The 22,148-nt window shown below is 37.2% G+C and overlaps 4 protein-coding genes across 6 annotated transcripts in view; 3 read left to right on the top strand and 1 right to left on the bottom strand.

Annotated features, from left to right (window-relative positions):
• Positions 1-1,012: 1,012 nt before the first annotated feature.
• Positions 1,013-3,689, bottom strand: LOC103140662 (uncharacterized). The gene is made up of 5 exons (XM_007555908.2): positions 3,422-3,689; positions 2,615-3,313; positions 1,414-1,530; positions 1,295-1,338; positions 1,013-1,187 (listed from the first exon to the last, which is right to left on the bottom strand). The coding sequence occupies exons 1-5, from the start codon at positions 3,474-3,476 to the stop codon at positions 1,062-1,064; spliced, it is 1,041 nt and encodes a 346-aa protein (XP_007555970.1). The 5' UTR covers positions 3,477-3,689; the 3' UTR covers positions 1,013-1,061.
• Positions 3,690-11,616: 7,927 nt separating this feature from the next.
• LOC107836667 (uncharacterized) lies at positions 11,617-13,385 on the top strand. Its single transcript, XM_016673301.1, has 3 exons — positions 11,617-12,301; positions 12,379-12,395; positions 13,139-13,385. Exons 1-3 carry the CDS (start codon positions 11,617-11,619, stop codon positions 13,265-13,267), a joined length of 831 nt encoding a protein of 276 aa, XP_016528787.1. The 3' UTR covers positions 13,268-13,385.
• A 3,115-nt stretch (positions 13,386-16,500) lies between these two features.
• LOC103140661 (uncharacterized) lies at positions 16,501-17,238 on the top strand (the record flags this gene model as incomplete). The annotated part of the gene is made up of 1 exon (XM_007555906.1): positions 16,501-17,238. A coding segment is annotated over one exon (738 nt), but the record flags the coding sequence as incomplete, so codon positions are not given.
• Positions 17,239-20,914: 3,676 nt separating this feature from the next.
• The window catches only part of LOC103140660 (uncharacterized), a 2,579-nt gene continuing 1,345 nt past the window's right edge, over positions 20,915-22,148 (top strand). For all 3 annotated transcript variants that reach the window (XM_016673313.1, XM_016673312.1, XM_016673311.1), the window contains exons 1-2: positions 20,915-20,978; positions 21,077-21,754. In XM_016673313.1, coding sequence (XP_016528799.1) covers positions 20,924-20,978; positions 21,077-21,754 — 733 coding nt within the window. In that variant the 5' untranslated portion in view covers positions 20,915-20,923. The remainder of the gene's footprint in view (positions 20,979-21,076; positions 21,755-22,148) is intronic.

Below are 22,148 nucleotides of genomic sequence, written 5' to 3'. Positions count from 1 at the left end.
CTAATTTAAGTGAAGTCGCTTAATTTAATTTATTAAAAGTTATTGGGGCCTCAGTCAGTGGTTTTTTTGTCCCACGTATTGTGAGACTACTAGCACCAGTTGCCTGGACCTCTGTCAAATTAGGTCAGTGATCATAAATCGGATGAATATTTATGTAGTCACTTCTTTTAGGTTAAATATTTTTGTTATTATTTTATAATCCGTTTTCACATTGACATCAAAGTTTATTTTGTAAATTAATTTATCAAAAAAGCCAAGTTTGTTATTGTTGATGATAATAAAACATCCAAGGAGATTAATTCTTCTTTCATTGCTGTATGTAACCCAATAAACCAGAAAATTAACTGCCAGATGACTGAAATAGAAAAACATTTCAGAAATGTATTCATCTTATATGGGACAAATTTTCATCTGATAATGTGATTAAATACTTAAAGTTAAAAATGTGTTTTCTTAGTAAATTACGCAATTGAAATAATAAAATTGGAATTTAAGTGGAAAAAATTTTTTGTACTTCTGAGCTCAGCTTAATTGTTTTGTTTATCCCTGAATATTGAGAAAACTTTCTGTTTGTTGTGGACTGAAGAGTTATGAAGTAGATCAAGATTAAGTGGATTTTTTTTAAAAGGCTCTTTAGGCTGTTTAACAGTTCAGATGACTAAAGAAAATCTTCTGTGATTTTCAGTATTGTCATTTCTGTGGCTTGTAAGTTATAAGAAAATTTAATAACAGCAATGTGCTTAATCACTAGTTGTTCTGAACCTTTGAAATTATTTATAAATCAGTCGACACGTTTGAGGTGAACAGATAAGATGAAATCCCAAAACATACATTTACACTTGAGGTTGTAGGTTGATAAAATGTGAAAAGTTCAAGCAGTGGTCATAAATGTGTAGTCTGATGTCTAAGTAGACCAATCCAAATATATTTTATTACATTAAACATCACCTTTCTCTACTATACAGCTTTATGTCATCTTAATACCTTTTTTGCAACATTAATAACAATTGATGGGTTATAACATTTTTAATGTCATGATCATACAAATCTAAACTTCAGTTTTACTTCTTCACAGCAGAGTACACACAGTCAGTGATTTCATTTCTCTGGTTTTGTCTTGTTGATGTGTAAACCTTCTGGAGCCTCAAACCTGCGTACTGGAGGTCTTCTTCATCTTGGTCTTCCCTCTATTAGCACAAACACATTGAAATATGAAGATTTAATAGGTAAAATGAAAAGTGTCCAGATAAATTTTATGAAATAAAATAAAACCAGTAATGGAGACAATAGAAACCTCTGCAGTTCCTGTGTCACCATGGGAGAATCTGGAAAGAGGTTCTGAAAAAGAACACAAATTTAGTTTCCCGATGCCATTTTCAGTCGGCAGACATTAGAAACAAGCAGCTGTGGTACCTGAGGTGTTGGAGTTCTTTCTCTTATAAATCCTGAACAACAAGAGACCTTGTAAAAAACTCAAGAAGGAAATGAAGGCCAAAGCTCCAGCAAGAAGATGCATAGAAATCACCTCATCTGTAAAAATGTCAGAAAGTATTTTATACTTTTTGTCAGAAAAAAAGAATCTTCACAGTGACTTGTAAAAGCTTAGTTTCTAACACGCCTTGGACTAGGACACTAGGACTCTGCTGTTACTGAACTGGAGAGCTCCTTCAGTGACAGACTGCTGCATCCTGGGTACGCCAAGGAGCGTTACCGTGGAAACTTCCTTTCAGCTGCTGTTAGCACCGTCAATGCTTCCATTTCTGCTGCCATTTCACATGTTTTTCTGCATTGCACTGATATACAGTTTTATAAACTGTCTTTTTTATGTTCAATACACATGAACATTACGCACACTATGAAAAAAAAGTCATCCATGCACATCCTTTTGATCAGAGCACAAAATTTCTATTTCTAACAACTGCACAGTATTTATCTTGTATAGTTTATTATTGTTAAACTTATATATATTTTTTTCTTCTTTTTTCTTTTTTTCTTGAGTATTTTTAGTTTTTGTGTGAATCTACATTTTGATGGTGCTGTTTCACCTAAACTTGCCCAATTTTCTATTTTAATACCATTGATTATTCACAAAATTTATTTCAAGTAAAAATCAGAAGAATGAGTAAACACATTTGTTCATTGATTATTATAGAGCAATAGTGATCAAACAGCATCATGAAGACCAAGGAACGCAACAGACAGGTCAGGGAGGAAGCAGTGGAGAAGTCCAACTATAAAGTGTGCACTTCATTCTTCAAGTGTGGACTTTATGGAAGAGTGGGAGCAGAGTGACATCACTGAAAGACAGACATTAGAAGTCCAGTTTGAGGTTTTTCAGCTAACGTGTGTGTGTTCTGATTAGGCATGATGAAAATTAAACCTTTTGGGCCACATGTGAAATGTTGTGGTGGGAAAAAAAATCAACTTAAACACCAAACTGAAACATGGTGGTCACAGTGTCATGCTATGAGGCTTTAGTTCTGTAAGGACGGGGAAGATGGAGAAGTGTTTGCCCTAAATTACTGAAGCAAGTATTTACTCTTTGAGGCTGAATACATCATATTTCAGATTCTGGAAAACTATGCATCATATTTTTCCAAAGCATTGTGCTTACCTTTAAAGCCCAGTTTGGTTCCATTTCCAAACACTATGTGTCCACAGGAAGCCACAGCGCAGTAGTAGGTTCCGGCCTGAGACCCAGTCAGGTTCTGCAGCAGCAGGCGGTACAGACATGAACGGGTTTGCTCCTGAGTTTTTTCTCCACACTGGTCGTTCCTGCCTCTGCGGCTGTAAAGGAGTCCTGGAACTGATTCTCTGTTGTTCCTGAACCAGTAAACACTGTGTTCTCCATCACAGCTCCCAGTTTCTACTGTACAGGTTAGAGTCACATGACCTCCTGGCTGGACGGCCTCAGATTCTACCTGATGGACCAAAGTCTGCATGTTCGAGTCTGAACCCTTCACGAACACCGTAGTGCCATTTCCAAATTCAAAACTGTACATGTAACCACTGCAGCAGTAGTAAGTGGCCGTGTCTGAAGGCTGCAGCTCGGTGATAATCAGGTGGTTTTTACCTTTTCCAGAGCCCAGGCTGAAGCGTGGATTGTTTTTAAATTCATTGTAAAAAGTTTCCTGTCCATATTTGAACAGGGTGGAAATGAGTCGTGGTTGTTGTCCCAAGGCTAGCTTATACCAGCTGAACTTGACGGCCTCATCCGTTTCATAGAAACATTCCAAAGTCAAAGTCTCTCCAGGTTCAGCTGACAAAACGCTACGTTTCTGACGGACAGACAAGGAGATGTTTTTTGTCAGAGCTGAGGAAAGAAAAAAAGGCCGAATGAACCACACCCATAATTAACACATGAAACCAAAGTCACAAACTTCAAAGGAATTACACTTAAGATGCAAAAGCACAAACTCACCCATGTTCACCAGGAGCAGGCATGTCAGCCAGAAGACGAAGTGTGCAGGTGTCATCTTGGTCAAACTGCTGAATGAAAGGAACTTCAATCCTTCCTTCACTTTATAGTCAAGACTGTACTTGTGTGGCGCAGTAGGAGTGACAGCATGTCATGTTCAGGAAACGTGATCACTTATTCACTGACAGTTGTTGGTCATTCTCAGAAAGCAAGACCTTCTGTCAAATTGGTACAGGTGGATTGCAGTCAGCAAATTTTGGGTTCTGGGAAAGAAAATCCCAGGGAGTTTAAAGTAATTCAGTTTTAGTGAATATGCATCATCCAACATCAGAGCTGAGTAAAAAATAAATATATATATATAATCATCAGAATTTTTTTTCAAAGCTAACAGTTCCCGCCTTCAAATATTTTATGTAGAAATTACAGTTTATTTCAGAACAGATTTTCAACAAATGTATGCATGTAAACTAATGTATTACAGAGCTGCTGAGGGTGTAGAAAAGTAAAAGCAACATTAACTTAACATCAGTCTAACTCAAAGAAATCAGAAGGGATGGTTTTCATTCATTTCTGCTATAACTAGACAGATTCCCAAAGAACTTCGTTTAGGTACCAGTTTCATCAGGGAGAGCATTCAAGAAAGTATGTGCTGCTCTGACTGTTATAAAAATGTTTCTTGGTAAAACAGAAAGAAGGAATCTGCAATTTTTATTATTTTACCCATGAACTGCAAATCAACATCACTTTTTTGAAAATGGATTCCAATCACGTGCACAAATCAAGTCTGCTGCTGCAAAAAATAAAATAAAATAAAATAAAATAAAATAAAATAAAATAAAATCTGTCATAAGGATTGGTGGGTTGAGTTCTTGTTCAATATGAAATAGTCTGACTCCATTGTTGCAGAACATACAGATCAAAATATCATAAAACAGAGAAGTGCTTATAAGACTCCATGTCTTGACTTCAGTTCTGGGTTGAAGATAAGAAACCATCAAAACATAAGACTAAGCAAGAAGCAATAACCAAAGGAATAAACTAATAAGTTATCACTTAACCATCACAAAAACACAAATTAAACAAGTTATGCTTCCTGAAAAAAGAAAAAAAAAACACATGACAATTAAGAACTCAGAAACATGCATTCTTCTGATAATTAATTTTCCTTTTTTTAAGGGAAGAAAAAAATATGTAAAGCTGGTATACATCAATTTACACTCCATATTGGTTGTTTGTACTGTAGAATATTTTAAACTGCATTGATTAAGACTAAAAACATATATTTTTACTGTTATTATTACACTTATTGTATAATTTTATCACTTAGTTCCATGTATTTGCTTTGCACTTTTATAATTTATTCAGCCACATGAAGGGATTTTTCTAACCTTTCTGTAGAATAAGGAGGTTCTGTATGTTTCTCAGATCATGAGAAAATCACCGTGAATTACTTATGAAATCAACGTGTAAATTCATTAAGCAGCAGCTTTGATTTGTCAACAGGATCAGAGACAGCATTTGGGCAATTAAGTATTTCAATTCTTTCTGCAAAATTTCAAAAAAGCTTAAGCTTATCTTCAGCCAGGAGACAGATGCCAGTTAAAGCAGTGACTGGTCAACCACATCAGTGGGTCATCTTTCTTCAGAGGTGGAGTTCCTGTCTCCGTCAGGAAAAGGACGTCTTCCCTAATGCACGCCCTAAAGGCTATAGACAGACAGGAAGTCCTTTGTTCACCTGGAGCTGTGTAGCACTGACAATCAAGCACATATACTTGCTGCTAAATGGGCTAAATGGGGGAAGGATGAAGGAGAAACAACTTACCATTACAGGAAAACTGCTTATCTGCTGTCATCGGTGGCTATGCTATAGTTAGCATAGTGCTAGTGCATTATCATTCACAACAGGATCTGCTGATGGGGAGAAACTGCAGGAGGAAAGGTGAGATGACCAGTGCCATACAATATTGTGATTGACAGCATTAAGACCCACCTCCTGGCTCTGATTGGTTGTTTCTAGTTAGCACTGGGAGAAGGCATTTCTCCCACAGATGATCTTTCTCATAACATGTTGTCATGACATCGAGACAGCTTCAACAAATATGTGACAGCTGGACATAGGCACCAGCACCCCTTCTGACCGATGGGACAAGAGTGTGAGAAAATGGATGAATGGATGGAAGCATGAAATACTTAAAAGGTGGATAAAAAGGTCAAATCAAAATGTTTTGTTTCAGAAGCTTTAGATCTGCTTAGATCTAAACCACATGTATTGCTGTGTGGGAGTGAAGACTGATTTGTGGGTATAAAGATTTGAAAACCATCTTCCTTCCTCTTCACAATTGTAAACAATTGTGCTGGCTGAAAAGTTTGAGTTTTCCAACTCATCATGAAATCAGAAATGAACATTCTTGCTGACTTGTTGTTAACACTATTTAACGTACGCTGGTCTTCGGGGCTCGTAGTGACGGGTGACGTGAAGTAAATGGAATCAAGGCAGAGGCTTCCTGTTTGCTGACCTCACAGAGGTTCACGACAGAAGAGTGTCGCTGGTTCACCGTTGGTCTCTCAACCACAAAGTAGCATCTGTTGAGTTTGTGGTTTTCAGGTTATGTTAGCAGTAAATAGCCTGAAGACCAGCAGCTCCATCGCTTCACTCAGAACATGTATTTGCTTCAGACACATGAATGTTTTATCTGTGGTGATGTTGGTTGGTTTTGTTTTTAGTTGATTAAGGCCAGAGTGTCTCTTCCACTCTTACATTTATTATCTCTTTTTGCTGGAGAAGCTGCATGGCTCCATTTATACATTTTTAATGTGAAAATGTAACAAGTAATGTCTTGTTGATCACCTGACGATGAGGTTAGTTCATTGTAAGGCCTAATAAACCAAACATAGGTCTTAATGCTTAAAATATACTTTTTTATTTTTGGACATTTGAACTTAATTACTGTAGGATCAATCTGGAATGTTGTTTATAATTAAATGTCTTATTATTGCATACATTGGTTTGATTGTATACATTTGGATATAAATAAATTACTCAACAATGCCAGTTATTGAGTAAGGATGATATAAAAAACTGAACTTAACTGAACTGAACCCAGCACCTCTCTGTGTGACACAATAAAAATCTGCATACTCAAAACCAACCTGAAGTTTCAGCTCTCTTACATATTCCTCCAATTCACTGTCTTGGTTCCTGCTTGTCTCTGACTGTCGTGTTCACATCAGATCCGACATGATCAAGGTTTGGTCAGAGATGAGTTGTTGTGGCTTTGGGCTTCTGGTCAGGTTTCCTGTGTTTGAGCTCAGCCAGCACTGATGTTTCCACCAATGGAAACTTGTTCTGTGCAGACAGACCACACCACCTTCACCACACAGGTGGAGGAAGACCGGGTAAACAGTAAGACAGCTACAGACTAAATGTTCAAACCTTTTGGTTGATATGTTTAGATGACTGGAGAAGTTTATTTCATGAGTGTGATCAGTAGTACACCATACTAGATAGATATGCAACATCTAGATGCTAAATTTAACTAGCAGTCAGTTAGCAAAGTCACACTCACACATATCTATTATCATAGCCTACTTGTTTTTGGAGCCACAGCATAAAACCATCTAAGAACTGAGACAAACATTCAGGTTTCACAAAAAAAAGAAAAAAAGAAAAAGAAAAATTCACTGCAATAAAAGTGTGAGGAGTCTAGTGCCCCCTGCTGACCAGGATCAAAGCACTGATGATTTAATCTGAATAAACACACTGAGCTGTGGTTGGGAGAAAAGCTGCCATTTTCTCCCATGGTGTTAGTGTGGTTATGTCCAAGTTCTAAGACAGAATGTTTCAAAACAGAAACATCAGTGATGATAACTTTCACCATAGTCGCCATATTTAACACTTATAGTGAGATGGCAAAAAAAAATATATATTATTTTTAAAGGTGCATAGCACTAACTACTGTTTGCCTTTAAGGTTGCCTCACTCTGCAAACTGTAGTGACAAACTCGGCGTTCACCACATGAGCCTGATAAAACATGCTGCATTTTTAATCTCATAAGTTTTTTTTTAAAATTTGGTGCTAAAATAAACAGCAGCTGTACTCAGTTCATCTGTTTGCCAGCAGGGACCAGCTTCCTGTCTACCCTCCATACAAATAACTGATCTAAGCAATCAAATGTCAATAATTGGTTCCTGCAGCACTTGGATGTGGTCATATATGGTATTGAGTTTGAAGAGATCTGTATTTCAAATAAAACAACTCAGATCTAAGAGGTGTTGCAAAGTAAACGTTTGTTTGCTTGAAAGGCCCACATGCTGCGGTTGGACATAAAAGGTTTGCTTCTGTTCTCTATTCTCTGTAAAGCCCTCTCTGCTATGTGTGTCTAAAGATGTTGGCTTTGAGCTATGACCTTTGCTTTTGGAACCAGATCATAAAGTAGATCTTATTATTTGCAGGTGCAAGCCTTGATGCTCAGATGCTGACTTCAACATGAGACTTGATGTATTTTTAGTTCTGCAGCCAGCTGACTAATACAGAGAGCAGAGTGTTGTCGCTGAGTTCGCTGGTCCGGGCCGCTCACATCGACCTCAGCCCCGGTGGTTTGTCGGCTCCACCTCTTCTCCGTCCTGACAGGATGTCTCTGTGGTCATAGCTCTGATGCAGCTTGCTTTTCTCCTGCTGCTTTACAATAACACCTCTACCCTCCGACTTCTTATCACTATTTATACTTAACCCAACATATTAGCTGAGTTTTTCATTACAAATGTGTGAAAATCTTTGTCTGTTTTCTGCTAATGTCTAAGAAACACAACTTCGCAATTGCACCGTTTCCATTAAATAAGAAATTAATATTTCACAAGCTTCTGCATCTCTGCACATGCAACTTGAAAACAGAAAACAATCACCATAAAAATCCCCCAAAGTCTAAAAATATCACCACTGGTGCCGAGTGCATCTCTCATTCTCATGTGGTCTCTTGTTTACCCCCTACTCATGTGGTGAAAGTGGTGGTGTGATCTGCACAGCTGAAGTTTCCACTGGGGGAAGCATAAGTTTCAGGTCAGCACAGAACGTCCACCCTGAAGCCCCTCGTCACGGCTAGATATGGTCAAATCTGGTTTTACAGGACATGCCGTGTGAACAAACTGAATAGCAAAATTGACCAGAGCAAATGTCAGAATCGGCTTTGTGAAGATGAGAAATGAGGCGGTGTGAGTGTAGGTGCCACAGAGGGAAATGAACAAGTCCCAAATAGAGCTGGAAAATAAATCAGTTGTCCAGAGTGACAAAGTATCAACATGATTAAATAATATGTCTGACAGGATTTTCAGTAATTTCACTGAACTCTGAGCCAGAACCGCATAGAATTCTGGGAGATATAGGCAGAGGAAAGGCTTTCTTCAGTCAACCTCTCATGGCCATCTAAGCCAGGTGGGTGGCATCAACCAACCCACCCACCTAGCTAGCAACCAAAGAGCTGCTAGGTAACTCCCTGGTTACCTAGCGACAACCTGTTGAGCAGTTTCAGGTTTAACCACTGTTCCTCATAACTGTTTCAAGATAAAAATAATAATAAAAAAACAATAATATGGAGTTAAAACTGTGGATATAAAAAATGTAAAGGTCATGCCACCAGTTTGGCTGTACGTCAGATATTTAGAACAAAAAAGTAATCAATAATTATCAATATTGACAATAGCTTATATCGACTAACATGAATATATTTTATATTTCGATAAGTTTTTCAGCCATATTATCCATCCCTGGTCCCAATAAACTTTAAAATGTTTTCAAAGAAAGATTATTGGCACACATTCATGCAACAAGCATCTGTCACCAATATAGATCATATATTTTTAAAAGAGTCATCAAAAAAAACAGCTAGTAGTCTTTGATCTTCAAAGTTTCCTAAAGCTGGACAGCCGCTTTGTCTCAACGTTGGGTCTACAGTCATACAGGATGATTTTTACAACAGAGACATTCTTTCCAGTGATGAAAATAGTTACAAAACACTTTCATGAAAACGTTCATCTCCTTTGTTCACAGATCACAGTGAACATATCATGCCACACAGCATGATGTGTGGCATGCTGTGTGGCCACACATCATGCCACACAGGTGCACGCCGGCGGGCAGAAAACTGGCGTGCACCAGTTTTCTGCACGCTGTCTCTTTGATGCAACCAACAACTGCAGAGTCATCTCAGTATTTCTGCAGATGACAGGTCTACCTTCTACCGGAAATCTGAGGTGTATAGAGTAAAACGGAACAGTGAGAGTTGAGTAGCTCTAGACTCAGTCTCATGTATAACATTAGCATAAACCAGGAGATTGTCAGGAAAATGGGAGAATTGAGGTCCTTAAAGTCTGAAGTTCTGCTAAACAGATCAACTCTGAGGCCATGATCAACGTCCAGTCAGTTTCTGTTCTGTCTTCAGCTCATCCTGAGCTTATGTAAGTGTAAGTGTTTAAGGTTGAGATCTGCTAGGAGCTAAGGGGAAGTAGAATGATGTAACATCAGATTTAGTTGGCTTAAATAAAAATGGGTTTATTATAATAACATTTTTGAATAGTAAAAGGAAACAGGGAGGAGAGAGAAGGAGAAGACAAGCAGAAAATGGCCCAAGACTAAGAATTAAACCCAGGTGGACCACAGTGAGGACTACAGCATCAGCACCTGGTCCCTGTGTTCTACCGGCTGACCCACAGGATGTGACTGCTGGTTGCGTTGCTAAGGAAGTGGAGTCATGGCGAATATCATTGCATAGCAGTGGAAAGAGACACCATGCTTACTCACTATGGAGAGCATGTAAATGGTAAACTACAGGAGGCCGTTTAGGACATTAACTACTTTTTAATACATAATATTGACTATGGCATAAATAATATTTTCTGATTAGTATTAAATATTGTTTATGTATGTGATATTCTTTAAAACCAGCCCACATTCTTCATACACTGGAAGAATGAGCTAATTTTGTTCTGTAAGTGCAAATTTTTTTGTGAAGTCTAAAAATGTATTTCAGTTGACCTCCTTGAAAATTTTTGTATTTAAATTTATTACCCCAAATATTTTCAATATCCTCTGCTAAGTTTGAGCTTGATTTTTATTTTTGTAAGAATGTAATTAGAATAGTTGTAACATATAATGTATACTTTACAGTAATTTTTTTTGTTGGTGATTGCAAAATATTTATATCAATAAAAAAAAGGTGGAATCGCCCTTAAGCCATTTGCTGAATCGGAATCCATGTTGGTGTGATGTTGGATTACAGTAAACTGTCAAAAGAACACGTCAGTGCATCTAATATATGATACAAATATTGTATGCCAAATATTTTTATTAGTAAAATTTTCTTTAAAGAATAAAGTATGAGTCAAGGATGACCAGGCTACATACAGTTGCCAGCCTATTCAAGAATAACAGTCGGCTATTCATGCTAATGGCTAGCAGAGGAAGAAGGTAATCCAGTGGGTGACCAACTAGGGCATGCTAGTCGCCAGCCTCTCCAAAGCTAACACAGCTGAGTAGCTACTGTTTGATTGGCTTAGTTACCTTGGCCAGTTGCTCATTTACTGGTAACGACCTATCACTAATGAGATCAGTAGCTAGCTTCAGAATGGGTATAGGCTACGACAAGAAAGTAGCCGCTGATGGGTGGTAATAGTCTTTGTTTCGGTGCTGAATCTGTGCTATAGAGTGTGTTCCATATGTTTTCCATTAGGTTACCGGCCAATGCATATTGGTATAACTTGACTGTTATGAAGGATTAAATTAGCAAGATAAATGTCATGTGTTCAACTGTAAACAACAAAGGGGAAAGAACAAATAACCTCAAATTTTTTTGTTGTCTTTTATATATACATGCATTTAGGCTAACACGACTGGTAGCTATGAACATGTGACGTTTCCTTAGTTGGAAATGTGTCACTTGGTACTAGCCAATGAACTGCAGTCTTGTCTCTTAAGAGTTGAGAAGACATGTAGTTTCTTTTCACTCAACATTAAAATCCATACACAATGGCATCTGCACAGCTGGTCTTCCTGATATGTTTTCTTTTAGGAGTAAAGGGTAAGATTTGTTTCTAATTCCTCAAATACTTCTCTTGTTAGGTTTTGCTTTCTGAAACAGGCTTATGTTAAACAACTTGATTCCTTTTTGAATTTTCACTTTTTTCAGTTCAGGAAACACATCTGACAATGTCATCACTGAATCAAGAGACTGGTTTTCTGTTGGCTCGTGTTGGAGAAAAAGTGAAAATGCGATGCACCTATGAAGGTAATGAGCCGGCGTGGATCTGCTGGTACATGCAGACTCTTGGACAGAAGCCAAAGCTCATGTCCAGCATGTTTGTGTACGGTACAGAAGTCACCTTCTATGAGGAATTCAAGAATAGCTCACATTACGTCATAGAGAAAGAAGAACATTTGCATTATTTGACAATAATAGATCTAACAATGTCAGACTCAGCTACATACTACTGTGCACTTAGCTATAAACAAGTTCTGTATTTTGGAAAGGGAACCACAGTCAGTGTTAAAGGTCCAGGTTTTAACATCCAAGCTTCGGTCCATCAGTTGGAATCTGAAACCATCCAGCCAGGAGCCTCTGTGACTCTGAACTGTTTGGTACAAATTGATAGTTGTGATGGAGAACACAACGTTTACTGGTTCAGGAACTCAGAGGAATCTCAACCAGGACTCATTTACACCTATGGAAGCAGGAAGGATCAGTGTATGAGCAATTCCAGCACAAAAAGTCAAATATGTGTGCACAGCCTGTCGATGAAGAACCTGAATGCGTCTCATACTGCAACCTACTACTGCGCTGTTGCTTCATGTGGACATGTTGTGTTTGGAAATGGGACGAAGCTGAGCCTCTCATGTAAGTACAAGTATTTTGTGTTTCAAAGTTAAATCTTGAATGTAGACAAAAACAAAGTTATTCTGTTATTCTGATAGGTGAGAAAATGCACCTGGTATATTTCTTGGCTGGATCTTTGACAACTCTCCTTGTTGTTTTGTTGATTGCCTTGGGATGCAAACTAAATAAAAAGTACTGCCATAGTTCAGGTAATATAATAAATAGTGTCTCATTCCTTTCTTGTTCAGTGACAATATATTTTCAATGAATAATTTTCCGTGTTTCATAACCAGAACCTGAACCTACTACTGCCTCTGAGGTGAGATTTTTCTCAATAAGTTACAGCCTAAAATTACACCTATTATACAGTTAATCTAAAAAATTATTCATACATTTGGCATATTTGGATTTAAATTTACTTTCATTCAACCAGGAAGTGTAAAACATTTTTACACTTCCTGGTTGAATGAATTGATAGGAATTGAAAATTATATGTAAAAAATTGGACAATTGTGTCAATATTGAAGAAAAATATTTATCTGCTATTTTTATCTTTACTGGTAATAAATCAATCAATATCTTAATTCTTGACTACAGTTTTGTGAGTTTCTCTTGGTATTTGACGTCTAAGTCTTTGAGAGTGAAAGGCCTCCTTGAATTTACACTAATCTCAGGCCAGTACAAAATGTAAATATTTCCTCCAGTCAATAGAAAAACATTAATTAAATATAATAATAACTGTAAAATTAAATCTGCCAGGCGTATAAATGGTTTTGGGCTTAGCTGTGTTTTTTTTATTTAATTTTTTTATTTAATGTTTTACAATTAATTTTTTTCTGCTTTTATTGTCATTTCCAGGATACCAACCAAGACACAGACAGAATCCACTATGCATCAATAAATGTTGATCACTCTAATAGATCTAGAAGACAAAGAAGCAGCACAGCGACTGAGTGTATTTACTCCAAGATCAGTCAGGACAAATGAATTATTTCTTCCTGAAAATCTTTATTGCCTCTTTGGTTACATTTGAGTAGCAGGTTCAATATACTTTGTTGATGCTCAGACAAGATTTTGGTATGAATGTCATTAGAGCAGCTGGTGTCACATTGTTTTCCATCTTGTCCTTTACGTTGTCATATTTGAAAAAAAAAAAAAAAAACTTTCATGGGTCAGAAAGTGAAGAAGACGAGACATCTTTTGGAAAATCAAACTCACACCTTGAAGGTACGCTTGTTGCGTTTGAGCACAGAGTTTGATGTTTGATTCAAGGTTCCGTGTTCATACAGGGTCTATATGTGGTTTTCTTATTTCATGGTTTTAAGATGAATGTTCAATGCTCTTTACAAAGTCTGTGAGTGCCCACAAATGCTTACGTTATTATTAGCTGAATTAAATAGACATAGCCACACTCAGTGGTGGGTGAAATTAGTGCAGACAAAGCATCTGCATGCTGTAATCAGGTAATGTTACCACTGTGTCTCTCTTTTGGGATGTACCTTTGTTTTCTGTTTTTAACTTAATCTTTTTTTTTAGTAAATAACTTTGTGGAACCTAAGGTGTGTGATTTGTACACTGAAGTTTCAACCTACAAAATTTTGATTTTGATAAAAAACCACATAATTTATATGTTATGTTTTGGTCATGATGTAGAAGATTTTATATAATAAAGATTTTTTTTTTTTAATTCTTGTGTTTCTTGGCGTATGTACAGCCAAAGGTTTTTACTGCTGCTTTTCTCTCTCCGAGGTAAATAAATGCAATTATTGCTGTTATAATGTGTTCTACTTAGCAAATAAATGAAATGTCAAAGTAAGAGACACAGGCTACACTGTATAATCATTATATACAATACATATATTATATCAAGTGTTTCACTATAACTTACAGTATTAATCGCAGATGCATAATTTACTTCTGAAGTTTGCTGTGTAATATCTAACAAACAAAGTAACATTCCTTTATAATGGGAGAACGTATCTGTTTGATTAGACAGGTTCCTTTGAGCTTATCAGTAGATCGTTAACTGTTGCAGCTTCTTAGTTTGGCAAGGCAGATTTATTTATATGGTGCATTTCAACAAAGCAAAACTTCAAAGTGTTTCACATGATGAAAACATAAAACAGCAAACAAAATATTACATAGCAGTGGCACAAAAAGGAAAGCAATAAAAAGTTGGAATGCAGATTAAAATGAAATTTTTTTCACTTAATATAGATCAAAGGTGAGTTAACAAAGAGGTTTTAATACTAAAGGAGCTCAGTGTTTAAACAGTTTTGCAGTTTTCTGGATGTTTGTTCTGGATAAGAGGTGTATAGAAGCTGAATGCTGCTTCTCCATGTTTGGTTCTGGTCCTTGGGACGCAGAGCAGACCAGTACCAGAAGACCTAAGTGGTTCTGGATCAGTTGAAACTGTCTGATTCACTTTGTAGGCAGACCTGTGAAGACACAGTTGCAGTAATCAATGTGACTAAAGATGAACGCAAGCTGAGACTTTAGTCCTCTGATCCTGGAAATGTTCTTCAGGTGATAGAAGGCCAAGTGTTGGGAATTACATTTGACATTAATGTTTGGCTAAATAAATATGATTAACAGTTTATGATTTATGAAACTACCAACTAAGACAACATTTCTTCAGTCGAATTGGAGATGCCATCCACAAGCTGGAGCCAGAAGTCAAAGTCAGGTAAAACACATTTATGTGGACACAAACAGCCCAACTGAAAGCATGCGTCAGGTACAGCAGCTTACCCTGATGTGTGTGAATGTCCAGTGTCAGAAGAAATAACTTGCAGCTGCGCCTGGGCGGGATGTTTGGATCTGTGTGACTGTGTAGCTAAGCAACCACCAACCAGTTCCACCCTCAGTTTGACAGTGTAATTATTTTTCTCCTCAATAACATGTTTAAGTACACCTTGAATAATAGATTATAACATAGCATAAAGCTTCACATTGAACAATAAAGCTAATAAAAAAAAAATAATTGTAATGATCACAATCGACTATTGAACATCCCTTGTGTGCAAGGTCGCCTGTTTTACTGGCTTTTTTCATAAAGGTCTTCCATACCATCTAAATGTATACCTAAACTAAACCTTAAACGGTAACACTTTATTTGAAGGGGTGTGCATAAGACTGACGTGACACTGTTATAAACATGATATAATATCTGCCATGAACATGAAGAAGTCTTTATGAATGTTTATGACAGTTGCCATGAAGTGTCATTCGGTAAATAATGACACTTTTAATGCAAAGTTGCTCTAAAAGTTGCATTAAAAGTCCATTAAAAGTGCTAACTTTGCATGATTTTGTAAATTATGATAATTTAATTCAAATAAAGTGTTAATATAAAAATTATTTCAGAATTTAACCTTTTTTTAGTGTTTTTTTTTTCAGTTTCACTGGTCATCATACCATTGCTCCTCTGTTAAGCCTCTAGCAATGTTTTTTACCAGCACTGCACTGAGAAGTAGCTTGTATAATGAACTCAACAGACATGCAGTTTTACGTCCTGTTTGCTAGTTGCTGCTGGCTAGTCTGAAGGAGCTGAGTGGGGCAGTGGTTTAGGAGGGCTGCTCTGTCAAGGAAACTGAAGCTAGGAGGATCTTCATCCTCCAAGGCGGTTCTCGGTTACATCAGGCATTTTGCCAAGCTGAATGGTTGCCACGGAGATCAAAGGATTTTGCAAACATGCATGAAAGAATCAAAGCAACACTCCAAGCATGTTTGACAAGGGAATAATAATAAAGCAAGATGCAAATGATTTTACATAATACTTCCCCTTTAAATCCATTACTTGTTATTTAGTCAGATGTCATGATTTCACTTAAGGTTTAGGTATAAATTAATTTACAGCAGCAGAGTTCATTCGACTGTAACTGAACTAATATTCTCAAGAACAAACATAGACACCAGAGGTAGGTTTGAGCACGTGATTATGTTTCCAAAGTAGGACACATTGCATCACTTTATGTTAACCAATCAATGGCAGACTAGACCCTTAAGAGAGGAGAATGCTTAAAAGATACTTTCCATTCACCACAATAATCTGAAGATAATGGCATTTACACACTATGCCTTTTTTCCAACATGCCTTGTCCTTTGCTTGGGTGAGTTTTTGGTTAAATTAATATGGGCATTCTTAATTGCATGAATTGTCGACTTTATTTCATGAAATGTGTCGTTTAAATTTGGTTGACTTTTAATTTTTTTTTTTCACTCTGATTTTCTATTTAGTTCAGGAGACTCACCTGACATCACATTCATCTGTACACCAGGAGAGCAGCTTCACATCAGCCCTTGTCGGTGACAAAGTGACCTTTCGATGTTTCTACAAAGGTGAGGATTCAGCATGGATCTGCTGGTACAAACAAAGCCTGGGGCAGAAGCCAAAGCTCATTTCGAGCTTCTATAACTATGGAACAAAAAAGACTTTTTATAATGAATTCCAGAACAATGGTCGTTTCCAGTTGGGTGGAGAGAATCACACTTACTACCTGACGGTTTCGGATCTACGTGTTTCAGACTCAGCGACTTACTACTGTGCAGTTAACTATGCAAAGGTTTTGACTTTTGCAGAGGGAAATACAGTTAGTGTTAGAGATTCGGGTTCTGACATTCAGGCTTCGGTCGATCAGCCGAAACATGCCACTGTCCTGCCGGGAGCCTCTGTGACTCTGAACTGCACAGTACAAACTGGGAGCTGTGGTGGAGAACACAGAGTTTACTGGTTCAGAAACTCTGATGGATCTCCACCAGGACTTGTTTATGGACACGGAACCAAGAACGAGCAGTGTGAGACAAATCCCTACAGACAGACACACACCTGTGTGTATGACCTGCCTGTGGAGAATCTGGATGCGTCTCATGCTGGGACCTACTACTGCGCTGTCGCCTCCTGCGGACACATCGCTTTTGGAAATGGAACCACGCTGGATTTCACAGGTCAGTTATAATCCTGATGATTTATGAATTGCAGGTGGTAAATACAGTAATAACATCTCTATTAGTTTTCAGTTCTTCATTGAGAAACCTGCATTTATCAATATCTACTCATGCTTGTTGTCTCTCTTAAAGAGAAAGGTCATTTAATACAAACAATGAGTAGCTACAAAATTGTGTGAAAAAAAAGGTAATCTACGGCAGCCTGGGTGTTCTGCTAACATATTTGGGGTAAATAAATAAATAAACTGCCCATTATAATTTCCATTTAAAATAGCTAAAATTACAAACATCAGTCAACCAGAGGAAAATCCTTATTCAGTATATTTAGAGAGGCCAGCTCAGTTTTAACTTCTAACATTTAGTTTGGTGTTTTTCCTGATAAAAACAGACTCTGAGTCCATCAGATTAATAAGCCAAATTGGTTTATTAATCTGGTAAAGGGTTTGAAGGTCTTAAAGATTTGAAATCAGCTAACGCACTGAGGAAGACTGTCTGTGGGAAAATTTCCACACAGCTGGTAACACGCCTGGCTGTCCTAACAAGTTCATTCTGAAAGCAAGCCGCTAAATAGTAAAAGTGGTCTCACTTTTAGATATGTCATGCCTTTAATGTCAAAAATAGTTAGCTTAATTTTCACGAGAGTTGGGAACATGGTTGTGAGTGTGGATTTATTCAGAGGTTGAAACGAGCCGTTCACGTTGGAAAGCCCTTCAACACCTCACAGCCCAAAGTTACTGATGGACTTTCTGATTCCAGAGACCAGAAGCATCTCAATGAGCAACAGTTTGTTTAGTCCAATGGATAGAACAAGGAAAATGTCGGACGTTTAATTTAAATTAAAACCCCAAAATAATTGGTTTTATTTCTTGGCTCTTTGCAGGAGTAGAAAACATGTTGGTGTACCTCTTTGTGGGATCTCTGTTTGGGTGTGTCACCACCATCCTGGTTGCTTTACTGATTATCTTTGTGAACAGGAGAAAGAGAAGACAACTTCACCGAGCCACGGGTAAAGTGGGAAACATTTATCATTCACTTTATGGCTACAAGTATAATTTTAATGAAAATTTTTTTATGTTTTCAAAACTAGAGTCCAGACTGCGTGTGGCCCAGACCCCAATGACCGAGGTAAGAATAACCAACGAATCACAATCTGAAATTAAATTTATTTTTATTTTTTATTCATTTAGAATTTTGTTCAAACATCCATATTTTTAACCGTCCACGTATAACTATCATGTATTTCCAGGATAATCACAGAGACTCAGGCGGCCTCCACTATGCATCTATAAATGTTGAGTCGTCCAGCAGATCACAGAAACAGAGGAGGAGCAGCAAGTCTGTCTGTGTCTACTCTACTGTAAACCATGACAAACAAAGAGTCTTTACTGTTCAGAATCGCTGAACTTTTCATACGAGGTGAATGTTTTTTCTGTCCTCCTCTGAATTAAGATAAACTTCGCAAGGCTTAAATAAGACATCAAAATTATTTCTTTAGGATCTTTTTTTAAACTAAGGTAGCTTTCTATTTTTGTGGTTTATATTCTTCTGTTCACTTCGTATGAATGAGTCAATGAATTATTTTTTCTTGACTTCAACAATATTTCTTTTCGTATATGATTCTTTCTGTGTTTTCCCACAATAAAGGTGTTTTGTTTGTGTCTGCTTGCAGTTTATTAAAGCCAAACTTTTTTTTCAGTGTTTCAAACACAGATAGCATTACATCAACCTGCTGTTGCTGCATTGGCTCGTTTTTTTTGACAAGCTAATGAGGAACAAAGATCAGGATAAAATGGGTTTTATGGCACAAAAAAGTATAATTCAAATATGATACTCAGTCTTTTAAACTGGCCACTGAGCCTGAGGTACAAACATTTGTTTTGGAAGGTCAATTAGAGGTCATTTTACTCAGGCTACATAAACTCACTACATTTTATATCTCCACCGAAACACCTTGTCTGTCATGTCCCAAGTTTAGTGATTTTCAAACTCCTAAAACTGACACAAATGACACAAATACAGAATCAAAATGTTTTGAGATCACAATATAATAACAGTCTACAAGGTGAAACATCGTAAAATCTAATTGTTTCTTCTCTAGAACGTTTCACAGACATATAGATCACAAAGTGCTTCATAAAGGCAAAACAATTAAAACAAAAACATAATAATAAAAACATTAATCATAAGCCTGTCTGAATAAAATATCTTTAGTTGTTTCTTCAGAGCCTGAGCAGCAGGTAAGACGCCCCCACCTGGTAGAGGATTGTGTTATTGCCAGAGTTTGAATAAAAGACATTATATTAAAACATATCTGTAAATAACAGAAACATTTAAGAATGCTATTAGTGGTAATAAGCATATAATAAATATTGTACATAAAATAATAATACTGCATTTTTTATTTGGAAGTTCTGATCTGAACATATGTAATAATACTTCAGAAAAGATGGCCTATCAGCCATCACCCTAAGCTGAGACTCATGTTACTTTCTGTAATAAAAAAAGATTCCCTTAAATTTAAATCTGTCAGGGGTTTGAATAAATCTGAATTTAACTTTATGTCTGTGTGTGCGTGTGTGTGTGATAGCTACTTGAATATAAATACAATGCCCTTGACTGTGTGTCATAAAAGTCTACCTGCTTTATTGGTAATAAGTCCAAGTACACTCTAAAAAGTGTATTTTGGCTGTAGTTCTGGACTTTTTTACATTAATCTCTCTTAATTTGTTTGGGTTAATGATGACAACTTACATTTTTGTGTTGAATTAACTTAAAAGTTACACAGTTTAACTTAAAGGAACTTTTTACTTTCACTTTACTTGAAACAATTAAGTTCAGTGCCGCGTTCATATCCTACGTCTGACGTCATGACTCAAGCTTCGGTACATGCTTCATCATGAAGCACCTGGTCAGTACAGGGTGCTGTAGTAGCTGGTCAGTACAGGGTACTGACCAGCTGCTGCAGCACCCTGCAGTACAGGGTGCTGTAGCAGCACCCTGTACTGACCAGGTGCTATGGTGATACAGGGGTAGAACACAACCCACATCAGGAGGCCTTAGTCCTCAATACGGCCATCACAGGTTCAATTTCTGACCTGACGATCTTTACTGCATGTCTTCCCCCTCTGTCATGACCTGTCTAATTGCTCTAAAAATAAAGCCCATATCTTTAGAAAATATCTTCCGAAGCTTTATTACTTCAAATAAAGATATTTTCATTAGAAGAAAATATCCTTTATTAATTAATTTATTTATTTGAAGTAATTTGACTTAAATTTGTCAAATTAAACCAGCTTAATATATTAATTTAGATCAACTTCATTGAATTACTTGTTAGCAATTGAAGCAATTTAATTAAGTTGGTTTAGCTATTTCCTTTTTACAAAGTACAATCATGTTCCACATCAGGAAACAGTTGAATTTCTGTTTTTCTTGAAAAAGCATTTTTCCATCTCTGGGTAAATAAATACTCTCCACATTATCACATGTAAAACATACATCCTTCTGTCTACTTTACTGACTCAGGTTTTACGCCCAATACCAGGTTTAAGAATCATAGAGCACAACTGTGGAGGGAGGCGGCACTGAAAATGACCTCAGACTGAGGCATGCACTCTGATTGGCTAGTCAGACACAGACCTAAAAAGGGAAAAACTTGCAGAGATTCATTTCTTTCATCACTGCATTTTAAGCACAATGACTCCTCCAGCCTTTGCTTTGTATTTAGTTTCTCTACTTGTTGTGATATCGGGTAAGCTTTTTTTATGATTCTTTCATTCTCACCGTTCACAGCTCCTTCCATTGTAATTTCATCAGATTTCTTGTTTGTCTATATGGTTTTGTCTGCAGCTCATAAACCAGCTTCCACACATTTGTCATTACTTATGGAATCAGCTGAAGTTGGAGGCAGTGCAACTTTGCAGTGCCTCTGTTGGGATGATGCAGCTCTGATGTTTTACTGGTACAAACAAACTCAGGGGAAGGAACCAAGGCTCATCTGCAATTTCTACAAGTATAGCAATAAAAGCCGTTTTGAAGATGAATTTGACACCTCTCGTTTCTCTTTAGATAGTGAAAACCACCGGAACATTTTGCTGAACATATCCGATTTGAGGATGTCAGACTCAGCGACTTATTACTGTATAAAGAGCGACATGACTGACTTCAAGTTTTGTGAGGGGACTACACTCATTGTGAAAGGTTCTGGACTAAACCTCCCAACATCACTCCAACAGTCTGAGACGGAGCCCATCCGATCACTGAACTGCTCAGTTCAAACTGGGAGCTGTGGTGCAGAGCACAGTTTTTACTGGTTTAGGAACTCTGGAGAATTTCAGCCTGGGTTGATTTACAGCCAGGCGGGCGATAAGAATCAGTGTGAGAGGAAACGCAAGACATCAACAAACAGCTGTACTTTCAACTTGCCAATGGAGAACCTGAATAAGTCACAAAATGGAGCTGATTTCTGTGCTGTTGTTTCATGTGGACACATACTGTTTGGAGACGAGACCATCGTTCACTCTGAAGGTAGGAAAGTCACCTCAGTTCAAGAGTCCTGGAACAATAACTCCAGGCCTTCATTTATTCAACAGCATCCAGATTCTGTAGCTCTTCTTGTAAATTGTTAGCAGTTATTGAGTTATTTACACCTGACTCACTGAGGGGTTTCTAGTACTTTCATTTGAATTCAAATCGTTCAACCAAGAGATTGTACCTAGATCATTGGTAATGGAGGATTTATTTATTTATTTATTTTTTTGTATTTTACTCTTATAACATTGTATGGGTTCAAGTTGTGGGTTGATGGTTTAATAGGACATTGAGCCTATCAGATCTGAGAATGGATACATTGTAATTATGTTCTATCTATCTATCTATCTATCTATCTATCTATCTATCTATCTATCTATCTATCTATCTA

The sequence above is a fragment of the Poecilia formosa genome, unplaced genomic scaffold (genome assembly GCF_000485575.1).
Source record: "Poecilia formosa unplaced genomic scaffold, Poecilia_formosa-5.1.2 Scaffold73, whole genome shotgun sequence".
Classification (NCBI taxonomy): domain Eukaryota; kingdom Metazoa; phylum Chordata; class Actinopteri; order Cyprinodontiformes; family Poeciliidae; genus Poecilia; species Poecilia formosa.
Note: the sequence above shows the minus strand (reverse complement) of the source record. Positions and strands in the feature narration are given on the sequence as shown.

Coding starts and splice junctions, on each gene's coding strand:
- LOC103140662 (XM_007555908.2), bottom strand. CDS start 3,476: ATGACACCTGCACACTTCGTCTTCTGGCTGACATGCCTGCTCCTGGTG. Junction 1,531..2,614: donor AACCAAACTGGGCTTTAAAG/GTAAGCACAATG, acceptor ACATTTTTACAG/ATGAGGTGATTTCTATGCAT. Junction 1,188..1,294: donor GTGACACAGGAACTGCAGAG/GTTTCTATTGTC, acceptor TTGTGCTAATAG/AGGGAAGACCAAGATGAAGA.
- LOC107836667 (XM_016673301.1), top strand. CDS start 11,617: ATGTCATCACTGAATCAAGAGACTGGTTTTCTGTTGGCTCGTGTTGGA.